The sequence below is a fragment of the Copadichromis virginalis genome, linkage group LG15 (genome assembly GCF_057382275.1).
Source record: "Copadichromis virginalis isolate Kocher_CV1m ecotype Utaka linkage group LG15, C_Virginalis_male_GT1.1, whole genome shotgun sequence".
Taxonomy (NCBI): Eukaryota; Metazoa; Chordata; class Actinopteri; order Cichliformes; family Cichlidae; genus Copadichromis; species Copadichromis virginalis.
The window spans coordinates 14,604,838-14,624,329 of record NC_140632.1 but is presented as its reverse complement, the minus strand read 5'-3'; the positions used below and the strand labels follow the sequence as shown (position 1 = coordinate 14,624,329).

Here is a 19,492-nt window from a genome sequence, read left to right as displayed (position 1 = left end):
AACGTTTTTAACGATTTTAAAGACATCAGGTCATAGGGCTTTTCGTGCCAAACAGCTTTTCATTTAAGCAATTTTTAAAGTTCTTAAAGTGACAGTACCGGTGTTCACCTTTCGAGGGTACCCCCAAAAGAAAAAAAATCTTTGGAAGGAAAAAAAAATGCTGATTTCACAGATTTTACTGATGATTTGTGGAACTAATTCTTCACCTTTATCGCTCCTTTCCTCGGTGAGGCTGAATAAATGATGGCAGGTGGTACAGAGCCAGCGATTGTGCCTGGCTCTGGTTAAGGGACTGTAAGTGCATGAGACTTGAATGAGTGTGACTGGGGTTTTCTGAAGTAGTCTGAACACAGACTATGTCATCCAAATATCGTGTGTGTCACCTTTTAGTCAAGCCCTTAATGGAAGTAAAGACTGCTTATTCCACGATTAGTGCACCTTCCCAGTTACGCACTGTACTCCAAACCTTCTGTATGAGACAGAGATATTTTTATTTTATTGTACAGTTAGAGTTTGGCCTTCTTTGCAGGCTTAGAATTGATATGAAAAATGATAATCGTAATATTTAATACCTAACTAACCTTTCTGACTTGAACTTTCTAATAATAAAAAAAACAAATACAGGAAAAATAGATCTCAAAACATTTACAGTGCCTGCATATACACTATACGTGTGTATTACATGCAAAAATAACTGTAAAAAATAACTGTAATGTGACCGTGTTCGTGCAATTTTAGTATCTTTAAAAAAATCATATTTGTAGTGCATTTGGTTTTATGGGGCAGAAGAGAACAAGTGAGGGTGAGTGTAGGGGGAGGTTGAGTGAAATCTGGGCTGGGGGAATCACGTTGGGTCTCACCTACTGTGAAGGTTTTAGAACTGACTTCACTGTGCATGCACTGGGTTTGGTGTGTTCTCATCCTTCTAAGGGTGGTGTGCGCATTTTTCGGCTGCAGAACTGGTGCGGAGGCATCCCTCGGGCGTCATAGCTTCGCCCCCACCTCCCCCCCCCCACCCCCTCCCCCCGACCCCATTTTAAAGTGTACCAGTTTTGAAGTACAGTCGGTCATTTTACCTGTACTTTTTGTGGCTGTTGTTAGATTTCAGGACTCTGACAGATAACCAGTTTTTACATAACATATTATATGGTAGTTTAAGGGTTGCTTTTCTGTAGAAGATATCCAAAAAGTATGAATCTTTTTTACTGTTCTGCTAGTAATACTTCTGTGCTCATAAACACAGAGTTCATTTACTCGTAATTGGAGGGTTTTTCAAAATTATTGTGTCTATTTCTTGATTTTCCTACATCACAGGTTTCGAAGACTTCTTCCATCAGGCTAAAATCTCTCCAACCTTTGAGTTTATTTTAAAAAGTCCAAGAAAATTGAGGACCGCCCCCCCCCCCCCCCCCCCACCCCCGTGACTGAGGTCTCACCGCCCATTAAAAGACCAATAAAATATGTTAGAAGATTAAAACGCTAATGAGGGTTTAGCTGAACAATCAACTGCAGACTGCAATCAGAGCTCAAACAAACAACATGAAACCCCAAATCTCAAAGCGTTCATGAGTCACATGCTAGCTATGGGGGGAAAACAAAGCCGTGCAATCTTGCGCTGTTGACTACCTGAAGTTTAAAGCGTCCAACGGAGCCTATTGTTGTCGCCTGATTGCTCGCTGTGTGTTTTTCAGGAAGTCTTATCAGGCGGAGGAAAACTGAATGAGCACCTCGCACCGTAGCCCTGCAGGATCACATGCTGCTGGACAGAATTAAACGATTTCCATTATTACACCGAGAATTATTGCTCCCCTCTAGTAAGGCTCCAGTTCAGGCCAAGATTACTATTTCTGGCAATGTTTGCCTCAGGAAGGAACTTTCGCAGATTTAATGGGACCTGGGCCATTGTACACAGCCTTCTGTATGGCACACTGCCACCATTTCCACAGAGAGAAAAAAGAACTTGGGGATATGTTTAAAGTCAGTTCAAAACAAGCCCGTCCCGTTTGTGTGACCCTGAACACATCCCGTGTATTTCAGACGCTGAACTCTGTCCGAGGTTGAAATGAATGGTCTCTAATTTACACGCAGGAGGTTAAATGTCAAAGTGACAGCAACCATAGTCTGCTTTTTTTTTCTTTTTTCTTTTTGAATGACTGACTGAATGAAACACGGATGATTGTTCGTCCAATTACGACTACTTTTGATCATATAGTAAACATGGTTATGGATATATGGATAACAGTATTGAGGATGGTTTTAACCTAGCAAAAGTAGAAGTGCCACAGCGCATTTAGAAGAGAACAAAAACAAAATCGTTCTTTAGGCACAAAGTGGCTTATTTCTATAACACATCATATCATTTTTACTCATGAATAAATCGTGGGTAAGCTCCGTTTTAATGCTTAAGTTATATCAGTGTGTTTTATTTCATGCCGATACAGGACATTAGATATGAGATAATTTAGCAGAAGGAATATAAAGTAAGATATAATAAAGAAAAAAACATAAACACGTGCAAATGTACTTAGGCCCTTTTTCATTTCTGACTCCGAATAAGCAATTTATATAAATATCCATTGTTATTACTAATCATTAAATTCATTAATCATAAATATTTATGTAATTAAATGAAACCCTTTTACAATTTTACACGCTCTGTGATCAGCAGGTTATGGGTTAAATAGTGATTATTTACACAGACAACATGTGGAATATTAATGACATACGAAGGTATGTCGAGTAGCTCCCCCCAGTGACAGCAATGAAAAACCGCTCTCTCTGTTATTGCGCCGTGCTAATTTTTTTAAGGTGGTAAATTTGCTTATTCCAAGCATTCAAAAGAACAAAGTGCATTTTGTTTTTATTTATTTACATTTTTAAATGAAACAATAAATTGCACGTTCAAAAATAAAGCATTACTCTACACGTTAATCTCTTGTATATAAAGAAGCCGATTGTTTGAAAAGGAATGGAAAGAAGGATAAACTTATGTTAATCCCATCCCTTCGTCTCTTTACAGTAATTACAATATTCTTTTTTTTTCAATTAACCGGTTCATGTCCCATATACACATGTGTGTATACAATTTACCAACACCTACTTATCTGTACATAGAATCATTCATACACACAGACACTTACTGACAGTACATCATGCATATTTATCCTGTATTAAATAAATAATCCTTCTTATACTGTAATATATATGTATTCATGCTTATATGCGTTTTCAGTTATGAATACATGCACATGTACACAATCATTCACATATATCAGTGCACCACACATACCATTTGGTACACTGATGAAAACATTCCACACACGTTTTATATACTTTTGATTTTTTTTTAAAGTATTTTTAAGACGGAAAAATGTTTGAACACTGATGCTGTTCTGCTGAAACTTTTCACTCCACAGACTAACACACAAAGGATTTTCATTGCTGTTCATGTTTTGCGGTCCTTTAAATAAAACCTTCCACTCAGATAGACACCCAACCCTGTATTTGAATAAACAGACGAGTATTTGCAGCTGGCTTGAAAAAGGGAAGAAAGAAAACACTTAAAGATGCCACTGTTGTTGTTTTACATTAGGACACTGTGTAGTTTTGTAGAATAAATGAAAAAACAAATCAGTCACAAAAATAGTTTTATGATTTTTGTTGCTTATTTGAGCCTCCTGAGAGCAAGCGTCCTCATATTGGGATACTGCATTTTTGGATTTTCTGCACCTTAAACTTTATTCTGCTCAATAAAGTGTTTTGTACTAATTTAAAGAGTGTTTAAAGAGTTTTTTAAAACTGTTTTCTGTTCAAAATTGCTGTTTGGTTTCTGTACTTAACATTTACAGCAAATTTCAAAAGATTATTTTTACATTTCCATGGCTAGAGGAAAATTAGTTTTTTGCTGCCAGTATTCCTATTATACTAGCAAAACAAAAGAAAAACACACCAAATAAGAAAGAAAAGTGTTCAGTACTGGTACTACTGCTACAATAGTACCAGTAATCCAAACATATGGTATTTGTCAGGATTTAAGTATATAGCACTCAAAATTTAAAAGGTCACAAAGGCTTTTAGTGAGAATAAACTGAGAATAAACTATTTTTACTCGTGTGAGTAACATTTTTAATATTACAGGACAAACTCACATGTAGCTGCTGTTTTTTATGTGCATCCCATGTCTGTTATGTATAATACTTCAATCCACTTCACCCACTTTACATGAAAACGTCAATTTTATTGCACGTTTTAATACCCCATTTATTGCAATGTTGATATGAGTGAGGACGAGAAAGCAAGGAATTATGGTTGCCACATTGCCACATGAATGCAAGATACATAAATAAAATAGAATAAATTAAAAAAAATCAGAAAATACCTTATACATATTATGGGAAAAGGTAAACTTTTTAGGGGTTTTCTGGCTGTCGGTGAAAGTCTAGAGTTGGCCACATCTGCTTTGAATTAAAACGTCAGTTTTAGAAATCATGAAATCTGCAGCTTTTTTTGTCCAATAACCTGCTGATCGCCCACGTGTTTTTATAACTATCTGAAGAAAAAGACGGATTATGGCAGGTACCGAAAATGAATCCGTTATGCTGAGATCCTGTGAGAGTAAATCCCATTACAGCACCGTGTTTCCTTTTGTGGTATCTGGGTTTTCACTCTCTGCTCTGCGCAGTCATAGTTGGACACATTAAGTGATCATTAGCTGGACATTGGAGTGGCAGACTAATCACACTCACCACAGTCCGGCCTCTGCTGTAAACAACCTAAGGGCCACGCTTTAATGGAGGCTTTTAAAATAAGATGGTGACTCTGTGCCTTTGAGCAAAGCCGTCTGTTTACATTAAAACAGATTAAAGTCGCTTCTTGTACAGAGATTCGGGGCCCTCTGCAGCCCCAGTGTGCAAATGTACACACGTATAAACCCCGCGTACTGTAAGCAGCTGCGGGCTGAAGGCTGCAGGAGAGGAGCCTACTAATAGAAACACAAAAGGTCATAATAACAAACCATTAGGCTCGCTGGCTCTCCAGAGGGGTGCCACGAGGAGCATGAACCAGCAGGCCATTGCAGTCAGATCTGCTTAAAAATGTCATTTTCCAATTAAGTGGGGGAAAAATGCGCAAAATAAGTTCCTAAAAAGTCACACACTGTATAGAGATCTTTCTGCAGATGCACCGAGGGCACAAGGTTTGATGCAGAGCAGCTCAGCCTGGAGCTTTTAATAGTTCATACAGGCAAACCCGCTGCTCTCTAACGCTGGTTGACTGAAAAGGTTTGGTCTGCTTCAGATATGATAATAACAGCTTCCGCGTCAGTAAAGTTAAAGTGAATTGGATTAAAATGACAGGCACTAATTATAAGGTTGCAGGTCTATCTATCTATCTATCTATCTATCTATCTATCTATCTATCTATCTATCTATCTATCTATCTATCTATCTATCTATCTATCTATCTATCTATCTATCTATCTATCTATCTATCTATCTGTTACTTTTGTTATACTTGTAGCTCGGTTTGTCTCTGGGGAGGACACACAGATCACACTGGGAAAAGTCAGTCCACAATAGCAGCTACTGGAAATCATTTTCCACGCTGTCCCAGGAGTGTATTTTTCTACGTCTTTATCCAGCTGTTCGAGCTGTAAACATGTTTCTCTCATATAAATTTGGTTTCGCGTATTGTAAAGAAAATAAAGAAAATGCTCCGAACTAATTCATTTACTCTTACTGAAAATAAAAACATGTCCAGACTTTTAGTTTATCCCCCCTACAAGGAAATAAAACCTCACATAAATTAAACTTAATCGATTACCTTTAAATGATTTCTCGACACATTTAACAGGTTTCATTGTAGGCTGCTTATTTTTCAGGGTTACTGATGTTACCCGTCGCTGTAATTCTTATAGTTGGAGCTATATCTATTAAACTACAGTTATTTATTTTAGAATGTGAGTATCGCAGTACTGCAGACAGTATAACGCAGGCAATGACAGGGTCGGAGGCAATGACAGAAAGCAGCCACACACGTTGAAGAGCGGCCTTCTATTTTCAGCAAAATGCTGCCATCTAGCGGCCAGTTTCTTCTTTGCTGAGACAGACTGCCGGTCTGCAGTGAATGTGTTCGCATGTGTGTGTGCCTGTATTCCTCATGCTGCATGCCCCCATTTTTTAAGGACAGAAAGCAGGTCTTTGTTAGAGTTTTAGGAAAATAATTTAAGCCAAAGTGAAAAGTATTCCAAAAGTCTTAAATTTAATATTTCTCACAAATAGTAAACCAGAGCGTGGATCACATCTGTAATACTGGGAGTCACTTCTCTTTGGTCAGGGTGGAGTCCATTCACATTTTAGTGCCTGTTTCCAACTCCAGCGGAGCGAACACCCCCACACTTGACTGTTCCCACCACCATATTTCACTGTGGGTTTGATACACCGTGGGTAACATTCTCTCTGCTGTTAGTCTCCTTACATACACCCCTCTGTTACATCCACAAATCTCAGACTTCACATCATCTGTAAATGGGTCTTTTTTCCATCGTCTACTGTGAAATGCTGGTATGTCTCAGCCTGCCATGAGTGTTTGGCCTTGAGACTGTACTTGCCGTCTGAGACCACTAAAAAGCAGCATTCTTTGGACAGGACCTTTGCTGACTAGAGGCTTGTGTTCATTATTTAGCATATTTTGTATCTGAGATGAAGTTAATTTTCTATGAATAAACAGAATTTGATGGTTTGATTATCTAGTGGTGTGGTCTGTACTGTAGTCATATTTGGCCTGCCTGATTGTGGATTTAGCCAATCCAGTTTCCACAAAGTGTAAAAGAGTAGCCTGCCTTACACCGCCTCCTTAAAAACCTCCAGTTTAGTCTTCACTGGAGAGCATGAAAGCCACTTTATGAACTTAGTACTGATGCCATGTTTCCCATTATCCCATCAGGCAACCATAAAGCCCTATTTATACAAAAACAACAATTCAAAGTGATTTACTTAAACAAGCCTTTCATGATTGATAAAATCCATTTGAGTATGATGAACACTGCTTCAGAGGAAGAATACAACTTAAAGAAATCTGAACTTGATGTGACTCTCCTGTTCAACCACATGTCAAAGGTGCTCTATTGGATTGACATGCGAAACTAGCTGGATATTTTCTCTTTTTCTGACCTTTTCTCTGTAAATCTAGCTTTAGTTACACAGGAAAGTTGCCGTTGATGAGCATTTTCTGAAATACTCTTTATCTTCTTTATTTTCTTCCCAGTTCTACTGTTCGGTTTAAACTTCAGCAGGTTGCCTTACTTTGTCTGCTTGCTTGCATGAGTTGCTCTGATGTGATTGGCTGATGAGATATTTGCATTAACAAACAATTAAACAGGTGCACCTAACAAAGTAGCCATTGAGTGTATATTATCGCTTCTACATTCAAATGATGGGGTTTTATACTTAAAATTGTGCTCTTGAGCTTTTGGACTAGAATGAATATAGTAGAATATAATTAAAAAATTCTCAAAGTCAAAGATCTATTTCTACCTGTTTTGTTACATGAATGCACCTTCATTTAACAATGAATAGAGCCTCTCTTTGCTCTTTAATGAGCCCAGTTTCTTGGTTTCGCTCCACATGATGTTAGATTCTGCTCCTCGTTGGAACGATCGTGATCACCTCCGTTCTCCTGATTTGTCAGCTCAGTTCTGGATTCAGAGCTGCTGACTGTGGAGGGCACTGTTGTCCACTGGACTACTTTTTATGTCATGAAAACTTTTCAGGAAACTTTGGTTAATTGCATGATTGAAGCTAGATACTCCTTTAAAAAAAGCGAGCATGTATAAAGTTGTTTTTGTTTTAAAGTTTCTCTAAATTTTTATGTTATTTTGGTTACAACAAATAAAAAACAGAAAAATAAAATTTACTTAAATAAATCAAAGTAATCAATCATTTTATATTTTTCAAAAATGAACACCTGTCATCTATTAAACAAAACCCACGATAACATTATCTTGTTCTTCGTGTGTTCACATGGATAATTACCACGTGTCAATGTGCATGTGGTCTGTTAACACATTTTCCTTCTTCCTGTTCCGCTACACATACAAAGATCTCTGGGGGGGGTTTTCAGTTTAACCTCTGACCTCTCGTAGAAGGGCTGTTGACTTGACTCAGGAAGTGAAAGCAGGTGTCAGCTGCTGGTGTTGGTGTGATTAAAGCTTTTTAATGATGCATTTTTCTAAACTTGAGGGTTAGATTTTGAACAGTATTCCCTATACTCTTTCACTATATTATCTTAAACAGGAGTTACTCAGCCGCTTGTTATGGGTCAGTAAAAAACTGGTGTTTTATTGTTTATTGTACATGATCATTAGTGCCGTTTTCTCTAATAGCAAATTTATGATTGAAACGGGAAAAAAAATCTGGAATTAGCTTCTGGGTCTGAAAAACTCAGAAGGAATAGGCTTAAATTTGAGCAACTCCTCTGATTCTAGAAATAAGTCCAGTTTATAGTCATCTGTCGAATCTATGACTTCAGGAAAAAGATTCCTGGTAAGTTTATGGGCTCAGTCCCTAGTTTAAAGCTTTATTCAATATATGGTGATGTTCAGTTTGCAATGACCTAGCCACCTGCTCAATGGATGCCCTTCTCCTACCTTCCTGCACTGTCTGTAGCCAAGAGAGGCAAGTAACTCTTCCCTCAACACCGCTACTGTCCCTTTACCCATCAAAACGGCCTCTTTCACCCATGTTCTTTAAAAAAAAAAAAAAAAAAAAAAAACCTGGTCCAACAACCTTGATAACTTCAGGGTCATTTCTAACTTTCAGTTTATCTCTAAAATCCTGAATCCCACAGTAAAAAAAAAAAAAAAAAAAAAAAGTTTATTTATTATTAGCTTCTTTTTCCCCCCCCCTCAGTTGGATTCACTTCCCGCTCATCACATCCACTTTCACAACATCGACATAGCGACACCCAAAACACTCAGTTTGAGGCTTCACACGGTGATTTTATTAACATCCATGTTGGACATAAGAGTCTGTGCCTCAAGCCCACAGTCTGACTTCAACTGATTAAAAGAAAAGTAGCGAACCTTCACATCAGAAAGGCGGCTGCCTGTGAATAAAAGCGTGAATTGATAATAGTTCCCTTTTTCTTTTACTGAACATTACAGTCAGCACCTTGGATAACTAAACAGAGAAGTGGATTTACAATACAGAATACAAATCGATTGTACAGTCTTGACGTCTCCATCAGTACAAATAAAACTAAGAGAGGAACATAAAGACACTTCTTTTAAATTCAAAATTCAGAAAAGAACTAAAGTGAGGTGAGGAGAACGGGCATGCAGTTTGATTACGAAGGATATGTTAAACTAATGCCTCTGTAGTGTCGTCACAAGGGTGTGAATCATTTTGTCGCAATCAAACTGCGCAGTCAGCAAAATTATAAAACACTATGAGTGGCAAAAAAAAGAAATGAGACACATGAGCGTGGTCCGTCATTCTTCAAAAAAAGTCAAAGTGATGCTGACAGTATATTTTGGATGAAGATGTGGCTTAGCGTTTTGGCACTGAAAGTTCCATTTTCAAAGACAAACATATTTAAAAGGGTCGGGAAAAAATGCTGACATTGGCTTTTAATTGTTTTTATATAACAGTTATAAAAAAATTAAAATAATCCCTTAAAATCCATCTCAGGCCACTCTTCCTAAGCACTGGCCGCGTTGATTGAAAAATTGCACACTTTGTAAAATAAACATGTTCAGTGTCTTACAGAATGTTAGATGAGGAGATTAATAAGACAGAAGCAGATGTCATGATGTTGTGTAACTATGGAAGTTATATACAAGACAGTTTCTCAGCTTGGAAGTTGGGATTGGACAGAACCAGCATTTCCTCCTGTTCTAGAAGTATTAATCATCTCAGCTTAATCTTGAAAAGAAACAAGCATATTTTTCTACAAAATGTCAACATTTTTATTTTTAATATGCTTTTCACACTCTCACCTGTTACAGCATTGTGTACCAGTTTAAATCTGAGATGTGAACACCTGATTTTTTTAAAGTAAACCGACACCAGTGTCTCTGGCAGACCGTCCACTAAACCGGGACTCTGTCTGTGCCGAGTGTGTCCCCAAGTTTTAGCTGTTGTCACCAGTCTGCACCTGGCCGTCATTCAGCAGTCTCTCTCTTTCTCCAGAGCCGCCCTCCTCTTCGTTCGCGAACCTAGCGCAGCACGGTATTCTGGCCAGCAGGGGGCGGTGCAGTCCGTTGTAGAGCGCGGTACCCACCAGCAGCACCAAGAAGCCCAAAACCTGCAGTCCGTGAAAGTGCTCCCAGCCCAATGCCAAGCTCACCACCCAGATGACCAGCGTACGCAGGCTGTCCAGCACCATACGGGTGGTGGCGCTGATCTCTTTAGTTACGCTGATCCCCGCAAAGTTGAAAAAGGCGATGCTGACTGTGTTGCCGAGCAGAGCCAGCAAGATGAGAGGCTGGTGGCCGATCTGACAGAAGGCATCCAGCGCGTCCTCCAGGACGTGCCGAGGGTTGTTGGCGAAGTTTCCAACAGGGATGAAGTACATGGGGATGAGCAGCAGCGACAGGACAAAGAAGCCAAAGAAACCTGGAAACAAATATTTTGAAAATGAAATGTAAGTGTAAAGCCAAAACAATGAGTTTAAACACGCTAACGTGCGCCAATCTGAGAAAAGCAGGATCTGGTGATAAACTGCTTTTCATACTGTGCCTGAAACAATTCACAGTAGAAGAAATATATTGTTATCCACTATTTATGTAAAAATATTGATTAATGCTGCTGTGTAACCATGTATGAAGTTTGTGCCCTCTACACTCTTAAAAAGGGTCTGTTAAAAAATACATAATGCACTGTTACATGTGTAACAAGATTGCAAAAAGAACCTTTCCTTGTAATTTTTAACAGGTGAAAGCTTAAAAATATTAAAACAACTTTGTGGTCTCAAATCTGATGCAGCACTTCAAATGATACATTACACAGCAGTATAAATGCTAGGTTAGGCCACACTGCCTGTTGTGTAGCTGAGTTTCTGAAATATAAGTTACGGTCCCACAAAGGTTAGGTCTGTGTGCACGTCTCTGTCAGGACAGTGAGCGAAGACTTTTTTTTTTTTTTTTTTTTTTAAACCCACGACACAGGTACTCCTGTGCAGTCCTCCAAAATCCCAACTGTGCAGATGACGTATGGATCTGCTGAATGCAGAGTTCACCGGGAACGGAAGAACCGCAAAACAGAAAAAAACCCCAGCATGAACAGCACAGACACTTGATTGTTTTTAGCACTCAGTTTCACTTCAGCTCTTTGTATGTTATAACATCGCCCTTCTCCACGGCTGACAAACCAGCAACAGCACACCACAGACCTACTTTTGACACTGCCTTCATCTGACAACATAGGTCTATTCTAGATGTTTGTATGAGGTATAAGACCTTTGCCCATCTCATTATTGACATTCAGTAAATACTGAGAATTCAGGAATGTAATCGTTTTTGTAGGTTTGTGGTTTGAGAGGATACACATCCACTCTAAAAAAGTTCATCTCCAGCAGTAGAGATCTGATGTTGTAAGCTGGACAAAGCTCCTTATAACTGTCGTACCTTCAGTTCCAACAGCTCGGAGGGGATGAACGTCATGTGTGTAGACAAACTTTTCCTCGAGGACCATCTGCACTGACACAATGATCTGAGCCATGATGATCAGAAGATCTCCTGCAGTCAGACAAAAAACAAAAACAAAGCAAAACTGTGAGGGTTTTTTTACTGAAACACTTTGCGATCCAATCATATCAAACAAACAAAATAAACAAATCAGATCCATATCAAGAGTTTAAAAAAAAAAAAAAAAAAAAAAAAAGACCCCAAAGAAAACAAAACATCTTACCAGTGATCACATCACTGAGTTTGTGTGAGCTGTCTTTGTTTCCACTGATGAAGTCAGCCAGGCCCACTATCACCAGCCCCAGAATGGTGATAAAAATGCCGATCCACTGATTAGGTGCCAGGCGACGCCCCAAAAATGCCACAGAAAGTAGACCGGTGAAGATGATGACAGCTCCACGGAGCATCTGGAAACTTGAGGCGCTCGTCATGTTGAGAGCTGTGAAACAAAACGGTTTTAACAAGACGGAAGAGAAGGGTCTGGTGACCTGTAAAAAGATTCTGTGGACACTTACCAACATACATGATGGAGGTGGCCATCATGTCGCACATGGCAGGAGGGAAGAAGAGGAAGGGGTTGAAGCTCTGGCCACGATTTACCCTGGGTTCTGGTCGACGTTTGTCGTGGCAAATTAAGATGTAGAAAGCTGCGAGACAGCAGAACTCGCCCAGAAACATCCCCACCGCCTGGACAGTGAGAGAGACAGACAGAATGAATTATTCCAGTTATTCCGCAAAGAAAACTAAAGACACTCACGAGTTACTGTATTAATCCAGATGTATCTTTCTGTTTTCAAAAGTTTTCTGATGAATCTTAAAAGGTTTGCAGCAGTTTTCACTTGCTTGACCTCCCAAAACATACACCTGGGTTTTTCTGTATGGAGATCATTTCTGGCACCTTCTTTTGGAGTTTTAGCAGAACCGAAACAAGAATAAAAATGTAAATCCTCTTCATTAGATTTAAAAAACAAGCAAAAAAATAGCAACAGTTCGCTTAGTTTACACTTCATTCACTCAAAAAGAATGGACATGTTTCTTTATCAAAGAAAAACCACCAAAAATGTAAAAAGTTCAGTGAAATGAAGTCAGGCCTCAGTTGCACAGCTCTAGAGACCTGTCTGCAACATTCCCCAAGTGCTTGGTTAGCAGATTCTGGAAGCTGAAGGAGAATGTTACACCAAAAACAGCGGTTGCCTTTCATTTGAATGGAAGACAACTCATCTGCAAACACTCGCCTGAGCTGTACTAACACCAGAAAAATTACTATGCAAACCAGAAACTTAGACGTTATCACTGCAACCGATGCATTTCAGGATGCAGTGTCCATTTTTAGTTTGCATCATGCTTTTCATAGTGTCGCTACCGCAGTTTGCAAATGTGTGCAGACAAGTCGGCATCTTCCATGCAAACTGTTAGAGACTTACATAATCACAAAGAGGTTTTGAGTTTAAAGATACAGCTGTGACATGTAGGTGAAGCTTTTTCACTTGACAGACAAAAAAAAAAACAATTTAAAATGTTTAATTTCTCTGCATATATGAAATAAATATGTTAATATGGGGGCGACCGTGGCTCAGGGGATTGGGAAGCTCATCTGTAACCGGAAGGTTGCCGGTTCGATCCCCCTGCTCTCTCTGTCCTGGTTGTTGTGTCCTTGGGCAAGACACTTTACCCTACCGTCTACTGGTGTTGGCCAGAGGGGCCGATGACGCGATATGGCAGCCTCGCTTCTGTCAGTCTGCCCCAGGGCAGCTGTGGCTACAACTGTAGCTGCCTCCACCAGTGTGTGAATGTGAGAGTGAATGAATAGTGGAATTGTAAAGCGCTTTGGGTGCCTAGAAAAGCGCTATATAAATTCAATCCATTATTATTATTATTATTATTATTATTATTATTATTATTATTATTATTATTATTATTATTATTATTATTATTATTATTATTATAATAATAAATACAAATTGGAAAGATTTTCTTTAATTTGAAATAAGAACCAAGACATTATGAAAAAACTTTAACTGAGATCAAAGTGCTGAGCTCAGCTGTCACTAAGAGTTTATTACCATACCTGTAGAAATGGGTGAGAGAATGGACGCTCTGGTTCCTCCTGGCAACCCTTCGCATTGAACATATCAGCCCATCTGCCACAGAAAAAAAACAACAACCCCAAACATGATTATTACAGCTTAATTATAGATTTTTAAAACAATAAAATATATAGTCAGAAATAACACATAAGAAACAGAGGGGTTTTTTAAGAGAAAATTAAAAATACATTTTCTTGTTTAGTATTCCTTCACATTATGCCAGGTTTTGGTTTGAACATGTGGTGATGAAATAATTCCACTTCACCTACAGGTCACTTGTTTCACTGCCTGCTGACATGAAGAACGGCGACAGAATGATTGAATGACGTGTCTTTTCACTCGTGAAGTTAATGAGTGCTTAAGTCTGCATAAACCTTTATTTTTTTACTGTCTGACAGCATGACTGGCATGTGAGCGTCCCGGTGACAGCGCGAAGCAGGACTGTGGTCTTTAAAAGTGACGACACAGCACTTTCTTGAAAACTCTGAGCTCATCAATACGCAAAGGAAACTTGAGTGGATCTGTCTGCTCATCTAAATCTGCTCTTGCTTTTCCTGTTATTTAAGGTTGGTGTGCTTTGGATTAAATATCTTTACATGGTGGGTAGATGGAAGTTGCACGAAAACTATCATCCTCCGAGCTGTAACTGATCCGAGTTGTGGGGCTTTTAAGGCAGCGAGGCAGCACAGAGATGCTGCTGGTTTCAGGTGAATGTTGTGAAATTTGACCAGGTAGTTGTCGAGTTGTCTCTTAAGTAACACTACATGACCCGTTTTGTTTGACACAAACTGCAATTAGCAGCAGAACTGAGATGTGTTCAGCTGACAAAACCCACAAAAGGACAAAGAAGTGCGTGTCAGGAAGCAGAGAGCTGATGTCCCAGAATATTGGAGAAGTTGAAAAAGCTGAATCTTTTGTTTCACTGAGATGACAAACCTCTTCCTATCATGACAGCAAAAGAGATCCTAAATGCAGTCAGCACTCATTATGATAATCTAGTCACCTAAGCTAAATTACCAACAATCACTGATTCTGAAACGTGCACGTTTTTATTTCACCCTGTGACGCCAAGTATGTTATATTTGATACACCTGTTTTTGATGATGACTTCCAACATCTTCAGTGTGATTTTTTTCCCCCTAATAAATTGACATACACAAACAGTATACTACTGCGAGCACCATTAATAAAATACACAAAAATGCCGGATGTAGCAAAAATTATAAAAATGAATATTTATTTTTTAATTTGTTAAAATAAAACAGAATTTTACAGCAATTATTCAGTGTTTCGGGATAAACATGGTTAATTATGATTGGATTTTGAGCAAAAAGGTCAATTTAAAGACATCTATAAATTGGTTAATTGTCTTTACTGGACAAAAAAATATATCTGGTGATTTAATTATTTAGCAGCCAGTGGGTGACTCAGCAGGTTGTGGCAGTCCTGATAAAAAGACTGCAACATTAAGTTGATTTATTTGAAAGAGTCGAGGTTTTCTGTTTCAGCAAATGTTCTCTTTGTCCTCAGTGGCACGTGGAGTCCCACAGGGTTTGATTTCAGGCCCACTTGTGCTTTCTTTACATCATTCCCCTCTCACTCAACTGGTCGAAGTAGATGGCTCCCCTCCCAAGCCAAGAACTACGAGTTTTCTCCCTATTAAAAGGGAGTTTTTACTTCCCATATTTTCCAAGTGCTTGATCATAGGGGGTTGTCTGATTTTTGGGGTTTCTTTATAATATTTTATCAACTGTACCTTACAATATCACGACAACATCTCGAGTTGTTGTGGATTAGAGCTATATGAATAAAATTGAAACAAGCTGAATTGAATCTGTGGACATATTACTTTTATCTCCTGTATACGTTTTAATGTTTAAGCAGACAAGGAGGACACGTTATCTAAAAATGAAGAGTGATCTCTAAACAGTCAAAAGCAAATAATGTCATGCAGTTGCATTTCTTAGATAAATCTTTGCATCCTGTAGAGAGCTGCTTTTCAGTAGCAGTAGTAGATATTTTTTACAAAGCTTCTCAAGTCACATAAAACCTTTATTAACCCAACTTTGATTATCAAATTAGGAAAATTGATTTCCATCATCCAGCATTCAGTTTTTCTTTTTAAATATAGAAAAGCGTATGGACTGCTGAATGATGGAAATCAGACCAACAACAAGAGTGCAGACAGCAGCTGCTAAATGTTTAGCTAAAATACGCAGAATTATGGTTTCTGGACAATTTTCCATTCTATACCACTTCCACAGTATGGAGGTCAAAACTCTAGCCACACTTACATATACAACTTTCCCGCTAAACCAGTGGATTTCAGATTGTGGGCTTCATCTGGATGAACATATAACATATTAAAAAACATTTATTTTTGGTGGGGGTTGCTGGGCATTTGCTGATGTGGCTACAGACTAAAAGATCTTGCAGTTTTAAAATATTTAAGAAGCATTTTTTATTGTTTTCTGATATTTTAAAAACCAGCTAGGATCAAAAACAATAACAGGTTGCAAATATAAATATATGATAGTCTAGTTTTAACTACATTTAGTGATAAAGCCACAGCTGCAGTGCTCCTTGGTTACAGTGGCAGATAAAGCATTTGCATTGTTTTCAAATGCTTTCGGGTTTTGTCATGTGATAAACACTGTCTGTCTGATGATAAGCAAGTGAAATACTGATACCTCACATCTAAAAGTTTTTCTACAAGAGTTGACTGTAATGTTAATGTACTGATATCTAGTATTATTTAAAACAAATGTAATGTTAATACTCTGTATTTCAAATGAATCATGAATTATTTACTTCATCAGCAGGAACCAAAAGAGACTACTCTAAGGAGCTTGGAAAGAAAAGTGTCTGGACTTCTTTAAGTTGCTTGAGGTTGAGGTTCTTGAAGTTGCTTCAAGCAACTTAAAGAAGTCCAGACGGTTTTCTTTCCAAGCTCCTTAGACTACGATGACCTGGATGACTGAGAACCTTCACAGACATACAAAAGAGACTACATACCACCCAAGGAAAAATACAATTAAATAAACACCAGAGAGTGCAGCTGCTCAGCAGGTTTTCTGTGTATCATATGTATCATGCAGTTTCTGCTGAAACAACATGAACCAAATGCAAGAAACACGTGTAAATCAAAGACATAATAGACCAAAGTTATTTTTATGTGACGACGTTATTTTTATGTCTCGATTAATTAAATGAGTTGAACTGCTTTTTATTCCCCTTTTTGAAGCAGACAGAAGCCCGACCTTTACTTGGAAAGGAAATAAGTGATCTCACCGTCCCCCCACAGTTTAGTTTCACATGAAAACAGGAAAGTCTAGTTATAATTCAAACTCACAGCTTGATAAATATGTTAATGTTAGCCGCTTACAAGCTAACAAGGAAACGAGACGCTATTGTTACTAGCTAACGGGGTAGCTCTACGTTAACAATCTGTAAGAAAATGCAATAAACGAACTACATTTATTAACTTCTCTAAACAATTAACTGGGCACCACCACCCTTCACATTTTATGTTAAATCTGTAGTTCAGGTCGGTTCCTGGGTCCAAGCTCCAGCTACAGTAACTGTAGACACACGACACGGTAGGGAAAAACATAATTAAATCTACTCACTTGGCCGACAGCGTGTTGATGGAGCCGGTTGTAAGCATTAGTCCCGCGAGGAACAGCTGGTATTTTGTCCAAGCCATGATGGACGATGGATGGACCGGGACGAGCAGGAAACGGACACCACCGAGCTGTGTTTTGGTGAAATACACCGCTGTTGTTTACCCGCTCCGCTTGATCTACTCTGCCCAGCCACGCTCTATGAACGTCACATGACAGCTCATCGTCAGCTGACCGCCGAGAGTTATAGCTGTGTTACCTTCAGGACTCGTCGGAAATTACGCAACCCATTTCTTTTGATGATGAAAAATGAAAGTGAAAAGGCCTACTTTAAGAGTTTGAGATGGTTCAGTGGATGTATAAATGAAGCACAAATGGGATCCCCTTAAACAGATTTTTAGTTTTAGTATTGTTATTTTCCTCTGAATAATCAATTCTGTCCCTAGTTATCTAATATAAATTAAGTAAGTCAGCCACAACCAACCAACGACATGACGTCACGTTCCCTACAGACAGAAGATGGCGCTAAACATGTTTTTTTTGAAACGTTAAGCACTTATTTCTTAAATCTGGCTTCACAGAGAGTGTTAACTCTATGTCAGTTTTTGAGAGCAGGGTTCAATGGTGTAAATTAACCTTTATATGTGTAGCGTTTCATGTCCCTTTAAAGGCAACTGGACAAGGCCCAAAACACAAAACAGAATCTGAAAGTCATAACGTTAAGAAAGGAGGAAAATTCTCCAGGAAAGACGTGACACAGGATCTGAGACATGTATCTGGACCATCAGTTGATTCGTGGTTTCAGTGGAAGGATGGCTGTCATTAAGCCATTAAACCTTGAGAAAAGGCTGAGGTATGCCAAATTAAACAAGAACTTAAGTGAAAATCAGTGGCAACTGGCCTAATGGAGTGATGAATCCAAATTAGATTTTTTTTGTTCAACTTGTTGTCAATATGTACAGAGTAGATCAGGAAAGATGTGTAACAGTAAACATCTACAGCCATCTCTTAAACACAGTGGGGGCTGCGTCATGGCTTGGGCTGCATTTCAGCTAGTGGTGTTGGAGATATTGTCAATTATGTACACAGAAAATGACTGTCAGGGTTTGATCCACCATGCAACATCTGAAAAACATCTGATTGGCCACAGCTTCATTTTTCAGCCTGACAGTGGTCCCCAAAACACTGCCAGTGCAGTAGAAGCATGCCTTGATAGAAAAACACACAGCGCAACATTGTATCAGTCGTGAACTGGCCTCCTCAGAGCACTGTGGGATCATCTTGACAGAGAATGAAACAAAAAGCAGCCAGCATCCAAAAAAGAGCTTTGAATTTCCTTCAAGAAACATGGAGAACTATTCCTGAAGACTACTGAAGAAATTAGATGAAAGTTTCTTAAAAGAGCTCGAGCTAGGTTGAGAAAAAAGAAAGAAAGAAAAAAGTGGTCGTAATTTCACTTTCACGGTTGTTAAAATTGTACAAACTCTGTTTGTGCTGTATGTACTGTTTATTCTTCCATGTATGTTTGCACATAGTTCAATAAATCACTGCACCTACAGTATTTGCCATTTTCCTAGTAAAATATACAGAAATTAGGGGTGGCTCTAAGCACACAGTACAGTAAAAAACAGTTATACTCTCAACCTTTGACTTTGATCAGATTAGAAGGGTGAGCTATGGAAGATATATAGATGATTGAATTTTCATATCTCTAGGCTCAAGTCTGGACTGACACATTAGCTTTTCACTGTTGTCAGTTACTAACTTCTACTCATATGGCATTTACTGAAAACTGTGACCAGTGTTTATCTGGTCTGTCACTCTGATTGTTAACAGGCATATAATGTGACCTTTAAAACATTTTTCTCATTTTTTTCATAGTGTTTTTGCTGTTTCCCTGTTGCTAAAGCCAGAATAAACCAATAAAAAATAAGAACATGTGGTGCATTCCTAGATTTTAGTGCACTGTGTGTAAAGTTTGAGGAACTGTATAAGGTAACTCAATTTATTATAAAGACAGTATCCTGCTGAGTCATTAAACACATCCAGTATACTATATTTGAGTTAAATACTAGTCTAGTGTCCTTGATATCTGCAGC

General features: G+C 38.6%; 1 protein-coding gene across 1 annotated transcript; it reads right to left on the bottom strand.

Moving 5' to 3' along the window:
• Positions 1-8,974: 8,974 nt before the first annotated feature.
• slc35f6 (solute carrier family 35 member F6) lies at positions 8,975-17,625 on the bottom strand. The gene is made up of 6 exons (XM_085432105.1): positions 17,400-17,625; positions 13,752-13,824; positions 12,199-12,370; positions 11,907-12,122; positions 11,624-11,734; positions 8,975-10,613 (listed from the first exon to the last, which is right to left on the bottom strand). Exons 1-6 carry the CDS (start codon positions 17,474-17,476, stop codon positions 10,129-10,131), a joined length of 1,134 nt encoding a protein of 377 aa, XP_085288231.1. The 5' UTR covers positions 17,477-17,625; the 3' UTR covers positions 8,975-10,128.
• Between the last annotated feature and the right edge of the window lie 1,867 nt (positions 17,626-19,492).

Excerpts from the sequence above, each read along its gene's own strand:
- slc35f6 (XM_085432105.1), bottom strand. The coding sequence starts at position 17,476 with ATGGCTTGGACAAAATACCAGCTGTTCCTCGCGGGACTAATGCTTACA. Across the intron at positions 11,735-11,906 it reads ACTCAGTGATGTGATCACTG|GAGATCTTCTGATCATCATG; the intron begins GTAAGATGTTTT and ends GTCTGACTGCAG. Across the intron at positions 10,614-11,623 it reads CCGAGCTGTTGGAACTGAAG|GTTTCTTTGGCTTCTTTGTC; the intron begins GTACGACAGTTA and ends ATTTGTTTCCAG.